This window comes from Arctopsyche grandis, chromosome 9 (assembly GCF_051622035.1).
Source record: "Arctopsyche grandis isolate Sample6627 chromosome 9, ASM5162203v2, whole genome shotgun sequence".
NCBI classification, from domain to species: domain Eukaryota; kingdom Metazoa; phylum Arthropoda; class Insecta; order Trichoptera; family Hydropsychidae; genus Arctopsyche; species Arctopsyche grandis.
This window is the reverse complement of record NC_135363.1, coordinates 32941649-32958524: the sequence shown is the minus strand read 5'-3', so window position 1 is coordinate 32958524 and position 16876 is coordinate 32941649. Positions and strand designations below refer to the sequence as shown.

Here is a 16876-nt window from a genome sequence, read left to right as displayed (position 1 = left end):
TATGAACACGTTGATCTTCTTTATTTTTACAAGGTTTATTTTCTTTTAAGCACGAACGGAAATCAAGTATCTGATCAGGCAATGATTTGTCAAAATCATTGACATATTAGTTGGCTAGAGACATAGCGTCATGATATACATATGTACATATATATGTATGTACGTATATGTAAATCGTCATCTGATAATTATTTGCAGGAAAGCGAATTTTGAAACAATGTTTAAATAACGTGATACGAACCTTCATTTGCACTTAGGTTACGTTTAGTGCCGCATTAAAACTTGTTCAAAATTTCTTTTAATGGATCCTGGAATAGTATATCATGACTAAGTTCATCGAAATGCTTTTAGATTCAATTTTGGCTTCAACCCTAATATTGTTGAAATTGTTACGAATCCTTCAAATTTATTTCTAAAATTACTGATCTCGCAATATGCATCAGTGCTCAGTCTGATCACTGAGCACTGATATCATCAGCATTTTTTGATTGAAGGAACTTTGAAACAAAGTTGAGAAACCGAAGAATTTTTCAAGAAGCACGAGTAGGAGAATAAATTCGAAACTTTCCATTTTCTTTTTTAGTCACTTTTCATTTGATTGTTCATCATTTCTTTTATTTTTTAAAATTATTTCTGTAAGAAATTTTAAAACATCTGTACATATATGTACCTATGTACATATATATCGAAGTGCATAAATAGAGTCTAATCTGAACGACCAACAAGCAGTGCATAATCTGTTTAAAGTAACTGATGATGAATTTTCCTTAAAAACTTCCCACCTGCTAATGTTGACAGCTAAAAATTTATAAATTTATGACAGCTAAAAATTTATATAATTTTATTTTATTGTTTTAACAAAAATATATACAAGAATAAGAGAGAATTGTCAGCTATATGTAAATACAATAAAACGAGATGCAAATAGATAAAAAAATAACAGAGGTTTTTAGAAAACTTATTGCAAAGAAATTACAGAACAAATTAAAAAATCTGCAAAAAAGGCACGCACAAGGCTTTGCGGCGCCCCCCCGCATTGCGGGGTCTGCGGGCGCGGTAGTTACGCCACTGGCATGTGTGTGTTCTTAGCGAGAAAATGACATAATGTTAATCCTCGAAGCAATCCGGTACGCACGACACTGGGTCATACGAGGCGCGAGGTGCGAGGCGCGAGGCGCGAGGCGGTTGGTGCACATGACTCTGTTAGTATCGCACGTGTAGTGTCAGTGTGAGGTGCGGGTGTGGGTGTGGGTGTGGGTGTGAGCCGGCTCTTTCGTCGAGTACGAAGGAAGGAAGAAAGGAAGAAAGGAAGACAGAAAAGAGGAAAGAGGAAAGATGTGCATGGAAGAGGCGGCCGAAGCGATGCGCGGGATGGTGGCGCCGCTGCTTCCGCTGCTGCTCGCCCTCACCCTGGCCGCAGCCGCGACCGCCACCACCACCGCCACCACCACCACCACCACCACTCCCCAGATTGCAGCTCTTCGTCTGCACCAGCACGACTTGCACGCGGTCACTCACGGTCTCCACTCGCCCTTCCAGTCACTAGCACTAGCACTAGCACTAGCACTCATCACTCTTCACTCTTCACTCATCACTTGTTCTTTCACAGGATGCCGCAGCGCTTCCGTCAACCTGGAGGCGCGCTCCCTCACCGGCTGGAGCACTTCCCGCCACTGCGTGCTCGCCCGACTGCAGGAGATCACCATCGACCAATTCCTGGACATCCGGGCGAAAGCCGGAGCTCTGCTCGCACTCTTGCCGCGCGACATCGACAGCTTATCGCTCGCCGAGAAAGAGGTTAATCCCTTCCCTTCACTTACAACTAATTGGATTATTCGTTTCCAAGCTAGAGACACGAATCTTCTATCTCGATTATTCTCGACGACTACGCGCACACTCTACACCAGTGGTTCCTGTGGACCCCCAGACTATTCCCCATGACTATTGAGGGGGTCTTTAACAAATTAAAAATAATTTGGGGGCGCACAGACAACGTCCACGAAAGGTTTAATATAAAAAAAATATCCGTTCAAAAATGTCATTCATCGGCAGCGTTTAGTCGCCAAAAATCTTAGTGAACGCTTCCATAGCTCACTAGATGATGTCATTAAAGCAGTTACTAAAATCAAAACGAGTGCTTTAAACGAAAGATTATTTGCTCAACTTTGTTTGGAAAATGATGCAAGACTATAATCGTTTTCTATTCGACACCAAAGTTCGTTGGTTGTCTAAAAATGCACGTTTGGATCGGTTTTTTGCACTCTTTGATTCAGTGTTGGAATTCCTGGAAAGTAAAGGGGCTCAATTTAATTAATTCAAAAATTGACATAGCTTATTTTATTTTATTTATTGAAAAATCAACAGACAGGATGTACATAGATATGTATAAAAAACAAATAGTAAATAAATAATATATGTAACATCCGAGTCCAATAATAGATTTTTACAAAAATGAAAAAGATAAATATAAGGAAAACAAATTAAAAAGTAAAGAATAAAGGCATGACAAAATATGTAGAACATTACATAATTTCTACATATTATTAGCAACAGCATTAGCTTATATGAATACTGACTTATTTTCAAAATTTAACAAAACCAATTTAAAGTTACAAGGTGATAAATTAAATTTAATCAAAACTAAAAATTTAATATCTAAGTTTGTCATACATTTTTTTCCATACAAACCAAACTTGGGGAGAAGGAAATGCTCTTAAAGATTTGCTTACTTATTGTCAACACTTAAAAGCTCTTCATTCTGACCTCAGCCAAATATTTGAAGACATTCTTCACTTGGTTATCCCAGATTGAACCCTTAGTAGAGGCAGTAGACCCACAAACTCATGAATCCATACTAATACGGGAGCAATTTATTACATTATCCACAAATGTGGAGCTGAAACCAATGTTTGGACAAGAATACCACAAATTCTGGTTACCAAAACAGATACCAATTTTATATTCTGCATCGTGGGTCACTACAGAAGCTGTTGATTGTTTTTCCATCTTCATATTTAATAGAACCTGGATTTAGTGCACTTAACGAACCTCATCCCGAAAAAAAGAAATAGACTGGAAATTAGTGCTCATGGAGACTTACAAATGTTATTCACAAACACAGAGCTGAACATAAATAATCTCATATCATCCCACCAGGTTCACCCATCTCATTGAAAAAAGATATTTCACTTGGGGGGTTCATGGTCAGGTTTTTGCTTTAAGAGGGTTCTGTGGGCAAAATAAGTTTGGGAACCACGGTTGCACGACAATTGGTGCAAGTCCAAAAGGTTCAACGACAAAATGTACCCGAAAATTAGTGCACTGACATAATGTACCCGCGACAAAATGTAAGAATATTTTAGTGCGGTTGAGAACACCTGTAATTTATACTAATTTAATAACATCCGCGATCTATACGATAAAAAGTACCATATTCATACATCGATAAGTATAATACAATAAAAAGTTACTTTTTCCATTAAAATAGGAAAATTTAGGATTTTTGAACATTTTGTCGCTTGAACATTATTTCCGTGGACATTTTGTCGCGTGAACGTTTTGTCGCGGGTACATTTTGTCGCGAACCTTTTGGACTTGAACCAATTGTCGCGTCCCCGGGAACCACTGCTCTACACATATAATTTTCTCTCACATACATTTTTTCTTCCAGCACCTGGTTCTGTTGGAGAACGCCATGTCCGCGCAGGACATATCCATTCCCGTGTACTTTGTCCCTTGGTCATCGCACATGAACTCCGTGATCAACGATCTGTCGGTGGGATTCAAAACCGACGACAAGTCCAACAGCGCCGTGGACGCGCTGATCAATTTGGCCCTCGCCAATGGCTACCAAATAGGTGAATATGCCTAATAAGTTTGGTATTTGTCGCGTAGAGCGTTTCTGTACGTAATTCGTGTGTCTGTCGCAGTGGTCGGCGCTCCCGGCATTCAGAAGCAAGAGTCGAAGGTGGTGACTCTGCACGGCCAGCTCGCGGGACAGGAGATCGTCGGAAAGTCCGACGGCAGCAGAGACGACTCGAAACTTCCGACCGTAGCCATCGTCGCCCACTATGACGCGGCGGCAGTGGCTCCCGTAAACTTTTTATCCCTTTCCGTTTTTCGACTCTTTTATTATTTATTTCCCTGTGACGACGGTGACCTTTTCGAATTATGTCGTAGGAGCTGGCGTTCGGCGCGGACTCGAACGCTTCCGGCGTATCGGTCTTGCTAGAGCTAGCCAGGATATTCTCCCAGTTATATTCGTCTCAAAGCACTCGAGGGCCCGTCAATCTAGTGTTCTTGTTGACTGGTGGCGCACACATGAACTATTACTCGACAAAAAAATGGATCGAAGACCAACTGGATTCGGTCGAAGGTTCCATCATACAGGTAACGTAATTTTTCGACCTTTGAACTGATAACATACATATATAATAATAAATATAATATTGACGCTTCGTTGTTTAGGACGCTTCGTTCGTGCTGTGTTTGGACTCGCTGGCGTCCGACGCTTCGGTGATAATGCACGTGTCGAAACCGCCCAAGGAAGGCAGTCCTACTAATTTATTTTACAATCAATTGAAACAAGCCGCCGCTCTGCAGACTTCGGTCCACGTAGACGGAATACATAAAAAAATCAATTTAGCCGATGAAAACTTGGCATGGGAGCACGAAAGATTCAGTATAAGAAGACTGCCTGCATTCACTCTTAGTGCATTAAAAGTGAGAGTTGTTTTACTTTTTTTGCATTTATTTCAACGTTACATGTACTGTACTGTTTATGTATGTATGTATTGTTTGTTACAGAGTCACAAGTCACTTAGTCGTACTTCAATATTAGATAATTTTAATTCGATTAATATAAAAACTTTAGCTGTCAATACCCAAATAATTGCCGATGCTCTGGCCGGTTACCTGTATAATATATCGGCGTCAGATTACAATGCGATGTTTTCTGGATCTCTGGTGAGTTTGGTGACGACTTTGTTTGGATTTGACGACTCGTTCCTTGTAATATGTATAATAGTAATTTATTGTAACGCCGACAGAAAGTGGACAAGTCTTCGCTGGAATCGTGGATGCAATACATGACGTCGCAGCCTAGAGCGACGCAGTTTGCGTCGCAAGCGTCCAGTCCTTTGGTGGTGGCTCTTTCCGACGCCCTCGGAAGATATTTGCCCGACTTGGCGTCGTCCGTTTACATTCCCGACAAAAGGGATCCAGAGTTCGTAACGTACACTCCGACTTCCGCTCCCCTCAATATTTACAACGTCAAACCTGCCGTATTTGATTTAATTCTCACCGTTGTAATTACAATGTATTTGGGAGTGGTTTACTTGTTTATATTAAAATTTTCAATTATTTATTCCCAAGTTTGTAAAATGTCGTTAAATAACGCCGTTAAGTCCTTTAAAAGTCAATAATTTTACATCACTGAACAAATATCAGTCGAATGGGCAATTTGATTCACAGAAGGCAGCAGATTTTACAGAAGGGATTCATCGTGACAGACAAATATGTTTTTTAAGATTGGAGCAATATTTTGAATAGCAATAATGTATAATTTATTGTTTTCGTTGGTTATTTTATGTTTATAAATATATATTTATTTCTGAAATTGATTGAATTTTGTCATTTTAAGCATAATTAATAAATAACATACATAATTACATTTTTATATTCGATCTGTTACTTTCGAATTGCCTGTTTAAAATATAGAATCCCTATTTAAAATTAGTTCATAAACATTTTAATTAATGTCTCTTGTCCAGGGTATATATCTTGTTGTTTGTCACATCATTTCATCGTCTTCTCTATTTTAGTCATTTGTTATACTCTGTATAATGAAAATTGTATAGTTTTTGTTGAACCCCTAGTATTGTTTTTTTTTAAATATTCATTATATTGAATAAATTTTATTGTTATGCAAAAATAGTGCTTTTATTGAGTCAATTTTTAACATTTACATACACTGACACTTGCACGCATTTACAATATAAAAATGAACGTACATGTTTAAGTAGAGGTACGGGAAAAGTGCAATGGAGTAGTACCGTGCTTCATAATATAATATAATACTATCACAGCCAGGATGATCCTGACATTCGTTAAGCGGATATGGCACATAAAAATAAAAAAAAATGTATATTCAATAAACGTCGATTGAAGCGCTTCCGGTAACGTCCAACAGTTCTTTGGAGCTGAATGTGACGATCAATTTCATCGAACCGACAGACTGAAAAAATAATTTATGTATGAGATGAGAAAGTGTTTTTGTAATTAACGAGTGTATTGCAAATAACGCGTGTATCGGTGACAGTAATTACGGTTGGGTTGATTGGTGCATCGGCCCAAAGTAGAGCATGGGGGGCAACATCATTGTGTGGTATTGTCAAGCTCCTTTTGACTAGACCGGGGCCCGCCACGTGGAATTTACAATCTGTCAATACTCTTTCCAATGGATTTTTGAATGACAGACTAGCAATCGATTGTTTTCCCACTTCCAAGTCGTCGTTGAACTGAAATTGAAAATGAAAATGAAAATGACATCTTTGAAATGGTCAACAGAACCGAGTAAAGGTCGATTAAAAGTGACCTGTATTTCGATTGTTGGCTTTAATATTTGGAAATCGTCCTCTCCAGCCCAAGTTTGATTTGTTTCCAAAACTGTACATATGGCATATATTTTCATGTTACAATATTCCACAAGCTTCGGAATATATTCATCGGGAGCAATTCGAAGATTGACATTTTCGTCTGTGAAATTAACATAAAATATTACATTTACATATTAACGTATATGTACAGTATGTGTATGTACATAGTTGTGAATAACATTTTACCAGATTTGGGTTTCATGGTGAATTTTCCTTCAGCTTTTTTGACTAACTGCGACTTTATTCCAGTATAAAATACGCTGCCAGCTTTGAGTACTGCTTTCACAGTCCGTTCCTATAAAACATATTTACAGTAAGTAGTTGCATATTTTTACATTGTGTGTACTTTCGATTCGTCCGTTCGTTCATTTTCGTATAATATTTTACCTCGTCACTCTTATTTGAGATTTTTACGGTTACGTTGAACGCCTCTCCAATATTTATCTTTTCCAATTCGATCAAGTCAAACTCGACATCTTCATTAGATTCGTCTGGCACAGCGTAGAATCTAAAATTGAATCGACACAATTCAGTGTGTGAGCATTCATTACAAAGTATGTACATACATACGTATAATCGTTGAAATTTCATTGATCTAAATGAGTGCACCTTTTAGCTCTTTCAGAACCTCTAATGCCATTATACAATGACAATCTCTCGGCTTCGGTTCCTTCTTTTGCTTTGTATTGGTCGGTGATGTCTTCACGGTCTGTGTCTCCATTTGGGTCGAATATAAAAGGCAGTTTTGTAAGAATCAAACGACCGATACTGATATCAAAAGATATAATATATGTACGTTAAGTATGTTTAAATATGATATAAACGATGTTATTCTTTCAGAATACATACTGGTATTTGTTGGTCTCAATTCGAGAGTATCCTAATGCTTGAGTGTTATCTTCCTTCCATTTCATGAGGTCAGCGTTGACAGACGCCAATAAGAAAGGTACGTCGTGTTGGTAGCCGACTGCTCCTTGTTTGATGGCTTCTAGTGATGCAGGACCACATTGGTAGAACCCACCAGATTTTTCCTGTGGAGTGGCGTCTATGGCTTGCCATCCGCCGTAGCCTGTTTCCAATTTCATCATTTTATAAAGAAATATTCACAGTCGTTTGTGAACACGACATGTTTGTGTTTGTGATATTTACCTATTGGTAGGTCCGGTCTAGCCATCCAGACGTCGTTCCACACGTGATAATTCCAAATAGAATCTTCACCCATTGGGTTATTAGGATCAAAATTAAGCTCCTCCATGTTTGCATCGTAGTATTTATCAACGGTGAGTGATGAATTCGCATCGTGGGCAGACACCAAATTTGAAACTACTCGAGATGGGATGCCGAGGGCGCGACACACTAAATTCCATTTCAAATATGTACATATGTGCATTTATTGTTTTAATTAGATATAGTCTGATAATATTCGCATACCTGTTGTGACTACTCCGGCGAAAACCCAACACTGACCGTAACTGACTTCGTCCTGCGTCTCTAAGAACTGTTCTAAAATAGCTGCACTGCCGGTCCAAGCAGCCGGTGCAGTTCCATCTTCATAGTCACCGTCCCAACGACCCACTAACACTCCTTGATCGTCGTTGGAGTTGACGATTTTCGATATTATCCGGGTCACTTTTATTGGATCACCTCGCCTTTGAATCAAATATCACTTTTTTACTTTCTATTTTAGCTATAACCATGGCTGTGGAGTTGGAGTCGGAATCGTAAAAAATCATGCGAATCCGACTCATTTTTTTAGTGTTTTCTTTTTTAGCCAAAACATCAAAATACGTGCAATTTCATTATCAACAATTCAATAGTGAATTTTTTATATTTTGAAATTGCTATTATTTTTATACTAAAATTGTTTAAGTTGGAGTCGGTGTGATCAGACTCCACAGCCCTACATACATATATAGTTTGATTGTTTTACTCACTGATTGTAAGGAAGTTCAGCCCTGTCTAGCATTAGCATGCAAGCAGGTAATACGGTTTCGTCGAATTGACCGAATACCCATTCTCTACCTTTTGACGATCCCATCGGACCCACCCAAATTTTTCCAACATCATTGAGAACATATTCATCTAACAACGATTGGTCATCCATATACACTTGATCGTCTGCAAATAAACAAATCGAATGCAAACCGTTTTTGGTAAGTTTGATAACATGTACGTACATATGTACATATGTATCTACCTTTGTTCCATGGATTGAAAATAATATATAAGTCATCTTCGTGTTCATATTTCACAACGTTCTCTGGACGTCCTCTTATAGTCGTCTCCACACTGAAGTTCCAACTTCCAACAGGAGTATCACAAGGACTCTCAATCTACGTAAAACGAGAAAAAGTTTTATTACTACATACATATGTATTATAAATGAATTCAAAAATTATTTAGGGATCAATTTTTGACCTCCAAGACAACATCATCTTCTTGTTCCGCAGTAATTATTGCTGACCACTGGTAAATATCTGGTTTTGGATTTTCTTTCAATAAAAACATTGCGCCTTTCGTCCTTTTAATGACGTTGGCATTTTCCCCTGAAAATATATATGTACATACATATTATGATTAGCCAAATTATTCTTGGTTTATGCGAATTTAATTTTTAAAGGAATTACCCAAAGAAAAGACTAGTTTGATTTGATCCACTGAGTGGTCGTAGCTCCTGTTGACAAATCTTATTGCTGCTGAAAACGACTGTCCCCGCCGGAGAACAGGAATTCTTGGTTCCGAGTGGATAAGTTCACATTTGTCAGTATGATGACGAGATGCGTTTTCCAAAGGATAAAAATAAACAGTCTCGACTTCAAGAGGCTCCATTTTACTGCAACAAAAATTTTTAATTTAAGAATTAAAAATCTATTCACTGAACTTCAGTGAATATATTTTCAATTAGTGACTAAAGAATGTACATACATACATACATATGTATATAAGTATGTATAATAGCTATTTTGATTCGCATTCAAAACATTTTAACAAAAACAATTTTATTTTTTATTTCCAAATGCTAAAAGCAATTTTACTACCTAAACAAATTACAAAATCATAAAAAAAATAAATAATGAAGCAGTCTTGAATAGATTTTGTAGACGTGTACATATGTATGTATTTGTTTATTTTCTTATCATCGCAATAAATTTTAAATAGAAACTAATTTTGCATCTTGAAATGAAATGTGCTAAAAAACTCAACTTGAAATTAAATTGCATGGCGCCGTCTAGACGCAAATATTGTTTTTATATTCCAAACATGATTATATTATGTTTTAATCTACAATGTATTCATAATCAGCTTATTGTTCGTTGTGGACTGAAGAATCTCAATTTTAAATTTAAGAAAATTATGCAAATATATTTCGATGGCTCAGTATTATTTAAATAATATTGTTTGAGCTAATTAATAAAAAAGTAGATTTTCACCATTACGTAAAATTTATGCAAGTCAATCTTTTGCATATACCCGCAGATCCGTAGGAATGTTTTTGGCGCCATATTGATGTTCAGTGCCGTAGCGAGGCTATGGCAAATGGGCAAGTGACAAGGGGCGCCTCTTGCCTTTTTTATTTTATTTTTTTTAACAAAACTTGTATAATTTATTAAGAAGGATTCGATGTGTTTTAGTATATACCAGGGGTCCCCAACCTATGAGCACTTTTCATCCGGCCCTCGGCTCTTTTGTCCAGCTTGTAAAATTTTATAAGAGAAAAAATATTTTCAAAATATTCCCTTTTCCGATTTCGGTCGAAAATATGGCTTTCAGGGTTCCAGGTCAAATGTCTTTTGAGGGAATCCCAAATGACGTTTGGGATTCCCTTAATTTTTTTTACATATACATACATATGTAGGAATATCAGAAAGGCCTTACAGGTTAACCTCAATGCGCCTTCCTGGCCAATTATAAACAATGCAGCATTTTTATTACACAAGTCAATGAATTACGAGACACTGAAAACTCGTAATTAAGGAGGCATCCATGAATTGTACATTAATCATACTCAAATAGTGGTGACATAGTAGGTAGGAAGGTTTTTAGCCAATTTAATCGGGAACCGTTTCAACAATGAAATCAGAAAAATTGACAAACTCTGGTAGGAAACGATCGACCTGGAGTCATAAATATTGAATTCCGACCAGCAGTACTACAGATAAACTCTTTTCCATCGTTGTCAGCTCATGGGATCGAACCCGACGCCTCGCGGTGCTAGTAATAAGCTTAACGACCGACTATGCTGCTGGCTAATGTATGTATATGTAGGTAGTTCATTTTTTGCACGTACACACTGTGAATATTTAAGCTGAAAAATTGTCTTTTATCACTTAATCAGGATAAGTGACGTGTTCGGACTTTTTTTTCCAAAATTCATTTGATATTGATATCAACAATGCAAATGAAGAATATTTTCAGTTGGAATTGATCGATTTTTCGAGCAAATGATGCTTCGAAATCATTATTTAAAAAATAAATTTTAGGCTAAATTGGAGTCAGATTATCTATACTCTACATACATATATACAAGTATATAAAAATTAATGTCTGTGTGTCTCGAATAGGCTCCTAAACCACTGAACCGATTACGATGAAACTTTCAGGATTTGTTGTATGGATGTCTGGAAAGATTACTGTGAAATAAAACCGGGAAAAAACGGGAACGGAAACGGGAAAAAACGGGAGTGTCATTGCAATGCAATAATTTTAAATGTGTTCGCTGCCTGCGTTTTTCCGACAAATGGGAACGGGAACGGGAATTGCATGCGTTATTGTGGCATTGCAACGCATGCCGGGTTCAACTAGTCCATAAATAAAAGCATTTACTGGAAAAATATATCAATGTTTGGTAGCACGTACATACATATGCAAATAGATGTGTTCCAAAATTAAATTTATTAAAAAGATAAATCGACCGATCAGCAATTAGATTTTTTTTCATAATTTTAAACTATGTACATATGTATGTAGATATTAAAAAAAAATGGTTCTTCAAAATAAGCGAAAACATCGCAATAAATAAAATATACGCACGTGTTCCATCAATATTATAAGTATGTTTTGGTACATTAGGCCCGTCTTTTCGATTAAAAAATACGTTTTCATTTTTAAAATCTATACTTTTACACAATTTTGATATTATTTTTTATACAGAACGTCTTTTCCAACTATCAACTTAAGCTGTTTCCAAATTCAAAAAAATTAGGTATAAATTCCTTATGCAAAATTATTACACATGTGCAAATTTGTTCAAACTGGATTCCAATAAGATTTTTTTTCATCCGGCCCACCATACATTTTGAAATTCCGAACCGGCCCATTTCCCGAAAGGTTGGGGACCCCTGGTATATATGTACATACATAGTACATGCGTACATACATATTACATATGTTTCAATTATGTACATTTGTATTTTGCTCGAGGGAGCGTTATGCATGTTTTACTTTGAATACTTTTGAGTTGTAAGAAATTGACCAGGCTTAATTGACCGAGGAGCTCGGCCGCCGTGGGATTTCCACAATTCGCACATATGTACATACATATGTATGTATGGACGGTGAAATTGACCGAACTGTCTACTAACAGATGGGAAAAAAATATCATCGTTCATCATAATAAGCTTGAAAAAACATTCGGATACGAGATGTTGTTCAAAATCGAAAGCACTGACTGCAATTGATAAATTGAATAAAAATTAACATTGCACTTCCGAAGAAAAAACAGAATATTTATAGATCATCGTTATGAATTCTATGAACTAAACGAGAAAATTGTTAGAAAATCTAAACATTAAATAAAAAAAAGATGTCAGATGAATTGGCCGGAGACGAATCCCAAACTTTAAAATTTAGTGAAAAATACATGTTAAAATATCATTGATAATATTACCTATATAATTCAATTACAAGAAAGATTTCAATGCATTCAACAAGTGGCAAAATAATTTTATTTTTTAACTGGTGAGGCCTTACTGACTTTATCTGAACAAAATTTAGCAAAATTAGCCATCACTCTCTCAAAAATCCTTGGAAATAGATTGTGATCAATTTCTAAATGAACTTAAATGTTGAAAATATCAATCATAAACTTTTTGCGAAGATAAATATCCCAGGATATTGATAATTAAATATGTTGGGTAGATTGAATTTACAAGAATCCCATTCCAATATCGAATTTGCGATACGTATATTTATCACAGTGCCTGCGATAAATTGGAGAAAAAAATAAAATATAAATAGAAAGATAAACAGGGTTCGACAGAAAAGAGTTTTACTAAACTAAAAATACTTAAAAATTATTTGAGATCGACCAGCGGTCAAGAGCGATTATCAAATCTAAGTATATTATCAATAGAAATTGAATTAGCAAGTAATATAAATTTTGATAATAGAATAACAGACTGCTAACGCCAAGTTCACGGAAAATTCGTCTTTACTTTTTTTCTATCTGTAATAATTAATAGTCCAGTTGTTAATAATGTAATACGTTACCGGTCTAGACAGATTTATGGATTTACATAGATAAAGAAAAATTTATTTAAAACAAACATTAATAAAAATAAAAATAAATGATAAATAAACGAAAAAAAAATAAAAATCACGAAATTTTAATTCTGTTTTAAGTGTACTGATTCCTTTTATAATATGATATGTATTGCGAAATTGTCAATATGGGATATTTATAATATAAAAAATAATCCTGTTTTTTTATAATTTGATTTTAAAATGTTTAATTTATATTTCAATGAATATGTATTTTTTAAATGACATACATTCTTTTAATCTAATAAAAAAATAATAATGGGGCGCCAAAAACATCGCTACGGCTGTGTTGATGTATATTAATTTACGGTTAGATGTCAGAGGAGGTTAATGATTAAATACCAAGCACGTCATAATTGTGTGTCGGCAAATATTTTTTTCCACAAACCTTGGGACTCACCAAGCAGGAAAAAGCAAGGGAATACTCACCAAGCTGAGCCTACATATGTATGTACATATTTAGCCTGCCTTGCTCGCACGAAACTTTGTATAGAAGAAATTAAAATATTTTTGTAATTTTCGCGATTTAAAAAAGATTTGTAAACGCTGGAATAAAGAAACGTTGAACCCATTATTCTAATGTTTGCCAAAATCTATACAATTCCACGATGTCAAATGATGATGAATATTGTATTTTTAATACAACCCATAAATACGCAAAAATTAAAATAGCATAAGAGGTTATAGAACGGATTTACAATGAATATGTAGTAAATCTGATGATATTGCAGCAGTTCCATCTACGACTTAATGTGAGTTAACAGTAAATTGTTTTAAAAATAAAACTAAAGTCAGTTTGGGAAAGGATCCTCCCCAGAAGAAAAAAATAAAAAATTAAAGGATTGTGAAAGAGAAATTGATTTTTTCCCAAGAAAAAATACGAGAAAGATATTTAAAAATGGCTTTTGATTATTTGATGGCAATTCAACCAAGTGTTGAATCGAATAGAGTTCTGAATAGCTGGGTTATTTTGTCCAAATTTTAGATCACCAATGTCGTTTTCTTCGATGACATTTTCATGAGCGATGAAAAAAATTTTTTTTCGGTCAATATGTAATACTTTACTATTCATACTGTACGTACTTACTATAATACGTACGTACGCACGTACTTACTATATACATATAATAAATCATTTTTATTGGCGTTTGTTTAAATATATAATATTTTGTGCAAAATTTAGTTTATTATAGATATTGAAAAATCCGGTAATTTACCGGTAAACGGAAAATACTTACGTTAAATTTGGTCTACCTAATGGAGGTAAATTTGTATCAGTGGCGTGCGGTAAAATTATCTCTCTTTTTGTCGTAAAGCCTTACTTAATTTGCGCGAGCAGGATATATAACAGGATACAAGAGGAACAGGCTGAACAGGTTGTTCCTCTTGTATCCTGCCCATGCACATTAAGTAAGGCTGTACGACAAAAGGAGGGAGAATTTCACCGCACGCCACTGATATGTATGTACCAGTGGCGTGCGTGGAAATCTCTCGTGCGTGTTTTTTCTAGCCTCTTTTCAGTTTGCTTTTGATTATTGCACAGCCTTACTTATCTACGTGTGCGCGAGCAGGATACAAAGACTCGATATGACGTCACCTAGCCCCTTGTATCCTGCTCGTGTACACGTAACTACACGTAAGCTGTGCGACAAAAATATGAACATTTTCACGGCACTTCACTGATGTCTACATGTGTATCTATCATATAAATTTAGGAATATAATATACATAGAAAAAAGAAATGAATTTTCTCATGATTTTGTTAAAAAAAAGCGTCCTTTTTATTTTTATTGTTTTAAATCTGGAATGTGAAATTTGTTTAAAAAGTTAAAAAGTGAAAATAAATATTGTTATTATTTAGCACGCATACATACCAAGGGTACATATTATACATACGTATGTTTAATTTTTCCAAAATAAGTACTTGTGTATTCATATTATATTTTTAAAAATATATATCTCTATTTTAAAAGCAAACTTAGAAAACATTTTTTTATAAATTAATATAAAAGTATATTCATATACATAGATATTTTTGTTTGTGTTTGTATCAATAATTATTATGAAAAATATATACTCATCGAAGAAAAATAAGTTCAGAGAACACGATGATTTCATCGGCGGTGACCCATTTCGACAAATTTCGACATCAAAAAGTTAAAAACAAAACCTGTTTTGCATGGTGCAAAGCACCTACATATGTATGTACATGTGTAATTTATGTCACCTGAATACATTGTAAATAGGTTTTTGAGCTCTTTTTCCTATTATGCTGTAGATTAACATTAGAATAATATAATACTATGATTACTAACCAAATTCAATTAAATTTTAAAATAGAAAATGATCAGTAGATCAGTAGCTATTAAAATAGATATAAGATGTTTTGTGAACATAATTTCGTAATAATAAAAAGCATTTAAAAATCAAATGTCACCTGAATACGGTTCGTCCATATTATATCCGAGTAATTCATTATAAAATTCAAAAGTCAGCTATAAATGCTCTCTATTGTTGACTTTAGTTGTCTGCATAAAAATATTTAAAATAACATGTTAACATGTTCATACATACATATGTATGGATGTAGCAATAAATGGTGATCTCACGAAAATTTTATTCAAGCTTTCGAAATAATGAAAGTATTAAGGTAAAAAGTAATTGGACTACTTCCGGTTTACATTTCTCAGGTCAATGAAAACTATATCATTAGTTGATCAATGGTTAATGGGGTTTAGCTAACTATGACAGAAAAAGATGGAAATGTAATTTTTTAAATTAAACACAGATAAAAATTTTAACGTAGTCTTTTAATTTCGTGGACAGATAAATTATACGTAAATATGTATGTGTAAAATCTCTAGTTTTAATAATGCGATTGTTTTCGATAATATATGTATGTAACTTGAGTTTGAGATGTACCACATGCTATGCAGAGATTACACTATCCGATTGAAAGTCTGTACTGAATTTTCAGAATCAGCTGATGGAATCGGATGAGATAATATCAGACAAGGATGTGTATGTATATGTGTATGTATGTGTATGTATGTGTATGTAAATGTAGATGCGATGCTGACCTTATCGTCTGGTGGAGTAATAGGTGTGCTGACGAGCGGAAAGGTCGACTTCTGCACTGTTACTGAATATCGTCTGTTCTTTTCGTGGCCGTGGTTTTCCGTTCCATTCATCATTCAACAGGATCTACATTCAACACAAATGTTCTACATATACATACATATGTATATGCCTTTGTACGTACATACATACATACAACTGTTCTTTCGTATTCTGGCGGCTGAGCGTGAGCGCGTTTACTTTAATTCGCAAATTACATAATAGTCTGTCTATGTCTGTATGAACGTATATTCATACATATAATATACATAGGTACATACATACGTACGTAGAGTCGTCATCGAAAGCTTTAGAATAGTCAACTTGAATTATTTTAAAAGTTGAGTTCGCACGTACCAGATGTAAGCTACGATCTAGGTACATATGTATGCATTTACATACATATGTATGTAGATATATGTACATATGTACAAACTTACAGAATACTCTTCAGGTATAGCTCGATCTCATTACGGACACTACAACAAGTAACTCATTTCCAAACAAGTAACTCTTGAGCTTTCAACTTTTATTAACATATACATATGTATGAGCCGTTATAT

At 35.1% G+C, this 16876-nt stretch overlaps 3 protein-coding genes across 5 annotated transcripts in view; 2 read left to right on the top strand and 1 right to left on the bottom strand.

Moving 5' to 3' along the window:
- Positions 1-16876, top strand: part of LOC143916579 (uncharacterized) — a 590438-nt gene that overhangs the window by 215422 nt on the left and 358140 nt on the right. The gene's annotated exons all lie outside the window — the stretch shown is intronic.
- LOC143916584 (BOS complex subunit NCLN) lies at positions 1068-6126 on the top strand. The gene is made up of 8 exons (XM_077437736.1): positions 1068-1519; positions 1610-1797; positions 3671-3857; positions 3930-4093; positions 4180-4389; positions 4468-4722; positions 4807-4965; positions 5049-6126. Exons 1-8 carry the CDS (start codon positions 1336-1338, stop codon positions 5421-5423), a joined length of 1722 nt encoding a protein of 573 aa, XP_077293862.1. The 5' UTR covers positions 1068-1335; the 3' UTR covers positions 5424-6126.
- Positions 5921-16555, bottom strand: LOC143916581 (hemocyte protein-glutamine gamma-glutamyltransferase-like). 3 transcript variants are annotated; one of them, XM_077437731.1, is made up of 15 exons: positions 16471-16544; positions 16277-16400; positions 9284-9489; positions 9075-9202; positions 8854-8989; positions 8591-8774; positions 8088-8305; positions 7806-8012; positions 7506-7725; positions 7266-7424; positions 7044-7164; positions 6843-6951; positions 6596-6756; positions 6327-6518; positions 5921-6235 (listed from the first exon to the last, which is right to left on the bottom strand). In XM_077437731.1, exons 3-15 carry the CDS (start codon positions 9483-9485, stop codon positions 6149-6151), a joined length of 2124 nt encoding a protein of 707 aa, XP_077293857.1. In that variant the 5' UTR covers positions 9486-9489; positions 16277-16400; positions 16471-16544; the 3' UTR covers positions 5921-6148. The 3 variants fall into 3 exon arrangements, with proteins under 3 accessions (XP_077293857.1, XP_077293858.1, XP_077293856.1); XM_077437732.1 differs by having other exon boundaries at positions 16467-16541; XM_077437730.1 differs by having other exon boundaries at positions 16277-16555.

What these genes read in the sequence shown, in the direction of transcription:
- LOC143916584 (XM_077437736.1), top strand. Translation starts at nt 1,336, where the DNA reads ATGTGCATGGAAGAGGCGGCCGAAGCGATGCGCGGGATGGTGGCGCCG. An exon ending in CGCCAATGGCTACCAAATAG is followed by an intron (nt 3,858 to 3,929) that starts GTGAATATGCCT and finishes TGTCTGTCGCAG; the next exon opens with TGGTCGGCGCTCCCGGCATT. An exon ending in CGATGTTTTCTGGATCTCTG is followed by an intron (nt 4,966 to 5,048) that starts GTGAGTTTGGTG and finishes TAACGCCGACAG; the next exon opens with AAAGTGGACAAGTCTTCGCT.
- LOC143916581 (XM_077437730.1), bottom strand. Translation starts at nt 9,485, where the DNA reads ATGGAGCCTCTTGAAGTCGAGACTGTTTATTTTTATCCTTTGGAAAAC. An exon ending in CAAACTAGTCTTTTCTTTGG is followed by an intron (nt 9,203 to 9,283) that starts GTAATTCCTTTA and finishes ATATATTTTCAG; the next exon opens with GGGAAAATGCCAACGTCATT. An exon ending in TCTCAAATAAGAGTGACGAG is followed by an intron (nt 6,952 to 7,043) that starts GTAAAATATTAT and finishes TATGTTTTATAG; the next exon opens with GAACGGACTGTGAAAGCAGT.